Here is a 6,000-nt window from a genome sequence, read left to right as displayed (position 1 = left end):
GTGAATAATGCTTCTTTTTGCAGTTTGAATCCATTTAAGTTAGTGACACAGTAACATTTGATTATGGGGACAGTTGATGTTTTGCATGCATTTGGTACTAACAAACCGTAATGGTTAATGCAGAAACACATGGCACATTATTCTTGCAGAAGAAAAAGTTCGCAAACATACCAAAAAAAAAAAATGCTTTGATTTAAAAGTGATTAAAAAGTTTTGCTTTTTTGCTCTATTTTCTAACATAGCTTATCCAAAGGATCCTGAGAATGGAGAGCGGAGTCCCCTGGACTCATCCCCGGACGATTACCTACCCCCAATGATACATCAAGGTAAACATGTTAAAAATACCAGAGATTTGTCTCAGTGTTGAAAAACACTTGCACTATAAGTGCATTGTTTAAACTATCTTTATGAATGAAACATAATGTTAAATTGCAATATAATGCTATTTAATAATTTTATTTAATAATTTACAAAGATTTAGCAGAATAAAAATGATTTTTTTCTTTCTGCATTTCATTTTTGCATTTTTCACTCACTGTAGCTTTCTTTTAGGTTAAAAAAAATTCCAATTTGTATATTTTTCTGCTAAAGTTCTGCCTTTGTGGATAGCTACCCCATAGGATGTGATTTATCATAACTTAATGCTCTCACTTTCCTGGTAGATTACTTCTCTACTTTCAGATTTGCATTTTTAAAATCTTAACATCCTTGATCACATTATAGCAACTAAAAAAATTCTCCCAATTTTGATAAAAACAATCTCTACAGAATACTACTATAAAAATGTTTTGCTTTATAGTTCAGATAGATAGAAATGAAGTAAGTATTTTGGGTTTTGCTTATTGCAATTTAATTTAAACAGTTTCTGAATTAGGTATTGAATTAAATCTAAGTATATTACCTAAATCAAACCAATAGGTATAGAAATTATGCTTGAATCTTTGTAACAGTGCAATCCATTATTAAAAATTAGAATTAATTCTTATGCTTTTTCTGGTTTTATTATTATATATTCATTTATTATAACTCCTTCAGGTAGGTCCTCAACTGCCAACCTCTCCACTAACATCTGTCTTCTGTTCTCCTCTTCTCTTTACCTTTTAGATTATCTATCATCTTTATTCCCTACATATCTTCCATTCTCTTCTTTATTCTTGGTCTTTTCCTTTTCAACCCTCTATCCTGATGATGAATAACCTCAAGACACTCCCAACACATCAGTTCCTCAGAACTGTTTATGTGGTGTACTACATGATTATACTATTGTGTGTCTGTCATTCAAATGTTAATTATTGTTTATTTATTAATAAAATATTATTTATTCAATATTTAATAGTCTTATAAAACAATTGGAAAAAGTATTCTTATAGAAATACTGTACTAATGATCATTATTTTGTGTTTGTCTTAAAGGCAGCATCGCTGGGCACCAGTCAGAATTTCCAAATGTCGTAAGTTCAAATTTCTGTTTTGAAATCACTATTTTTATAACATTATTTTTTATTAAATTCAAACCTTACAAAGAATTTACAATAAAAAGCTAGGTAATAGTTGATTGTTTGCAAGAAAGCATGGCTGGGCACCAATCAGAATTTCTAAATGTCGTAAGTTCAAATTTCTGTTTTGAAATCACTATTTAAACAAATTTTTATAACATTATTTTTTATTAAATTCAAACCATACAAAGAATTTACAATAAAAAACTAGGTAATAGTTGATTGTTTTCAAGAAAGAAAAACATACCAATAACAAAATGATTACACATATTATAATGTAATCACAGTTTTGAATCTTAGCCATATGAACGTAGGGAGGAGTTTCCTGCTTTGGACTAAAGTAGTATTTTAAGTGTATTAACTACAAGAAGTCACACCTTTTTAACTAGTAACAAATTCTGCAAAAAATGCATTTTAAGAAAAGTGCATTTATAAATTTCTGAGAATTGTGTAATGCAATAAAAAAAAATGGTCATAAAAATGACTAGTTAATTAACAATTACTCATCAAACTTAAAAATATATATATATATAAAATTTGTCACTATGTCAAAGGGGAGAATTAAAAGAATTTTACTTATTATTCCACTACATACATGCTTAATATTCAGAATAAGAAAATGTTACTAATGAAATTAATAGATAAATAACATTTTATTTTATTTTATTTTCTCTAATAAAACAAGCTTAACAAACAAAACAAAAATTACAATTGGAAAAACGGCGCTGAAAAGGGATTCCAAAAAAGTAAACTGAATTAAAGATGGTCTCCCTCCCTCCATATAATGTTTTAAAAAAACACTTACTTCAAGCTACATTTGTTTCTAAACATTATTCTGTATTTATGTTCAGAATTAGAGCTCTTCATGGATGTATATTCTACAAAGATAATGTAATTTTTTTTTTTTGGTGAATGGTAAAGAATTATTTAAATGCTGATTGTAGGTGCAAAGAAAACAAAGCCAGAAAACAGACTCATATTCCACAATTTTATGTCAGACACTAAATGTTAATTATTTATAAAGTGCATGTGGGAGAGGATGGTAAATTCCCCAGGCTAAGATACTGGGTTCATATCATTTTAAGGATTTTTCTCTTATAGAGCTATAAGTCCTACATATTATTATTATTCTCGTAATAAAAATATACCCCTCCATCCAGCTTGTAATGGGATTTGTTATATAGAGCTTTACACAGCATACTTGCCATCTGCTATTCCTTGGTATTGAATGGAAGATATTAATATGTCATTTCCGGATGGTATCATTTCCTGATGGTATTGCCAAAAATTTCTTTACAAGCCCTTCAGTGGTTTTCCCCCGTATCTCTGTTTTTTTTTTTTCTTATGTAATTTGTCTGCATAATTCTGTGTATATGGGCCATGGTCTTTTTACAATTATATACTTTTTTGTTTAATGCTTAGATTCGAGGAATTCCGCAACATGTAGGCTACTACAACGTTCCAGGTGAGTCAGTAAATCTTATTATAGATGCACTGTGGTATAATGTGAGGAAAAAGGAATATGTGATGACATCATGTTACAGTTGACAGCAAAAGTGTTAGTGATCAGTTTGGTGAAGTATGATAAAACAGTGGCGGATCCAGAGATGTCCAAAAGGGGGGGCTGAAATTTGGGCCGATCGAGACAACAATGTCCTAGGGGGTCTAGACGCCGGAAATAACATTTGAGGCGTTGTGGGCTATCATTTTTTTTCTTTTTCTTTCATTTTTTCTTTCTTTTTTCTTTTTTTACCTCCAAAAATGGGGGGGCCGGGGCCAGGCCGGCTCCCCCCCCCTAAATCCGCCCCTGTAAAAGCACAGATCCTTCTATTAGGATTATTATAAAGGTTTGCCCATGTATGCGACCTGAAATCCTAGAAATAATGACAGCATTTTTTTCATCAATTTCAGATCGACAGAAATTTATATTTTAGGCCAAATATTGGTTAATAATAGTAATAATAATAATATACTAGTGTTAATCATGCATGGTTTTTTTAAACAAGGTTGTGGGAATGGTGGCACAATGGAGGGTTTGGGCTGTCGATGTAGAGATTGTGGTTCGAACCCATATGAATTTTGCTTTTGTCTTTGCCTATGCAGTTGATTTTGTGGTCATATATGGCTGTAAAGTTTGATGATAGTGATGGGGATGAAGATGATGTTGATGATGATAAAGTTAGTGAAAATGATCAAAACAGAATGGTAACTTGCTCTTTTTGAAATGTTTCCATAGAAGCACAGCTTCCATTTGATGATGTTCCAAATCATCCACCACCGCCAACACCAACCAGAAGACAAACAGTATCAACAACAGGACCCGTGCGAAGACCAGGTAAAGAAGAACCTAATCAATTCTTCATGATAATTAACTCAACTATCTGTTTACTATCTATACTATCCATTGATTATATCTGATTCAGATCAAAGATTGACCCATCTTCTTTTCAATTATATCACTTTTTTCCCAAAAAAACTTGAAAAAAAATTAATTACTGAATTTAACTGAAAATTAAATTTTTGGCAGTAAATCTATTATTGACTTTTTCAAAATTTATAACTTGTGTGTTTCTTTTGAATTAGTGGTTCAAACCTGGTTTTTAGTTTTTGATGTTATTTCTGAATTTTTGGGTGGCAGGCAGTATATCTTTCAGGTCATTATACTCTTATTTACATTTTTCTATTTGTTTATGTTTTCTTTTTATGATCTTAATGTATTTACATCACAGAGGTTCCTCCACCCAGAGGTCGCCGGCAATCAGAACCAGCGAATAAACCGAATAGTATGTAGACAGATTGATTGATTGAAGTCACCACTGTGAGATTTTGGTTACCATTTGAGCACCATAAATTAATTCAAAAAAACTACACCACCAAATATATCAAACTCACAAAAATCACTTTGTATAGATTGTTTGCATGTCGCATCATACTTCTCATAATCCATTTTTTGGTTCGCCATCTTTGTAGGTTAATTAAAGAATAGAAAGTGGGAATAGTATTTGTCTTCCCAATGCTACAAATAAATGTACAGTATATTTTGGAAAACCATGAATTATTTAGTGTGTGCCACTAGATTCGTAATGTATGTTTGTTGTACAGCAAGCCTAGGCCTATCTAGGTACCAGTCCGTAAAATGTAATGTTAGATTTATACATTTATGAACACCGCAGTCTCAAAGCGCTCAAATTGGGATATAATTGCACTGTTATTGGGTGTGCACATCATTATAGAAAGGAAAGAAAATAGATGATTAATTATGCCAGGGTAAGTGTATACTGTTACTGGATTGCAGTATGCTACTAGCCAAAAAAAAAAATTGCGTCTCATAATGGTTGCTACAATGAGAACCATATCCTTTAGGTCAGACTCTTACTAACGGAGAAAATAAATAAAGAGTTAAGTCTAAATCTAACTTTATTGTTATCTTATCAATTCAAAGCCCCTTTATCTTGTCTATTAACTATGGAAGGACAGTAATTATTAAATCAGTGTTTTACTATCATCACATTCATAATGATGTGAACAGTCAACAGCGGCCTGTTGAAACCCATGTTAACGATAATTTCTTAAACAGCTTATTTATATTTATGGTATTGTTAACCTACAAGATGGCGGATCGCATAGAATAATGAGAGAAGTGTGTGACTTTGATGCAAATGATCTATAAGCTGTAATATGCAGAAGCAAAGGGAGTAATGCACGGGGAACAAACATTGACAAACAACACTAGTTTAGCTCAGCTTGGAGTGGTATTCTAGGTTACTGGTTCGATTCCCACAGGTGTTTATATTTTTATGGTTCACTCTACAATGATTCTTTTTTTTTTTTTCAGCCATTCTCTTAGGAGTCATTCCGACTGAAATCAACCACCATGCCCCTGTGACCACATTGGATTTTTCTTTAAAAAAATCTTAAAATACCTTGATATCTCAAAAGAAAGAATCTGAAATTTCAGCTTCAATTTCCAAGCAGTTTTTATGACCTTTTGAAATTTAGGTACCACATCCCCTTTTTGGTAATGGCTCCTTTAACTTTGTACCGTTTTTTTTTAAAGCTATATCTAGTAGTATTAGCATATTCATCACCTGTTTAATATTAACTCCCTTACTTAAAAGAATGATAAGACATGGCCCTTTGAAATAGTAAAAATCTAATATCGCATAATGGTTCGGGGGATATTTGGGGGCACATGACATTCTAATGAAATATGCTACCCAAATTTGAATAGTATTAATTGGAAGAGTGGCCAAATATCAGTCTATGTAGCAATTTACAACTTTTTATCTATGAAGTTCCAGAAGATAATAGCTCCATAAAAACCGTACAAAGTAAAAGGAGCCATTGCCGAAATGAAAGATGGGGTGTGGAACCTAAATTTTTTTAATCTCTGGCTGATTTGAGCCGGAATGTCAGCTCTGTAACATTAATTTCTAACGTCAACACATAGAGTACTTGTTTACTAATATTACATTAACTTCTATAATCATATTTAACACCTATTT

At 31.8% G+C, this 6,000-nt stretch overlaps 1 protein-coding gene across 8 annotated transcripts in view; it reads left to right on the top strand.

Annotated features, from left to right (window-relative positions):
* Nucleotides 1–6,000, top strand: part of LOC117122565 (signal-transducing adaptor protein 1-like) — a 48,114-nt gene that overhangs the window by 31,928 nt on the left and 10,186 nt on the right. For 4 of the 8 annotated variants that reach the window (XM_033268171.1, XM_033268173.1, XM_033268174.1 and 1 more), the window contains 5 exons: nt 243–326; nt 1,413–1,450; nt 2,918–2,960; nt 3,732–3,830; nt 4,225–4,278. In XM_033268171.1, coding sequence (XP_033124062.1) covers nt 243–326; nt 1,413–1,450; nt 2,918–2,960; nt 3,732–3,830; nt 4,225–4,278 — 318 coding nt within the window. Of the gene's footprint in view, nt 1–242; nt 327–1,412; nt 1,451–2,917; nt 2,961–3,731; nt 3,831–4,224; nt 4,314–6,000 lie in introns of all 8 variants that reach the window. The other 4 variants (XM_033268172.1, XM_033268175.1, XM_033268179.1 and 1 more) reach the window with 2 other exon arrangements.

The sequence above is a fragment of the Anneissia japonica genome, unplaced genomic scaffold, assembly GCF_011630105.1.
Source record: "Anneissia japonica isolate Jap-2015-1 unplaced genomic scaffold, ASM1163010v1 scaffold1889_len2455224_cov183, whole genome shotgun sequence".
In the NCBI taxonomy this organism is placed as follows: domain Eukaryota; kingdom Metazoa; phylum Echinodermata; class Crinoidea; order Comatulida; family Comatulidae; genus Anneissia; species Anneissia japonica.
This window is presented reverse-complemented; position numbering and strand designations above follow the sequence as displayed.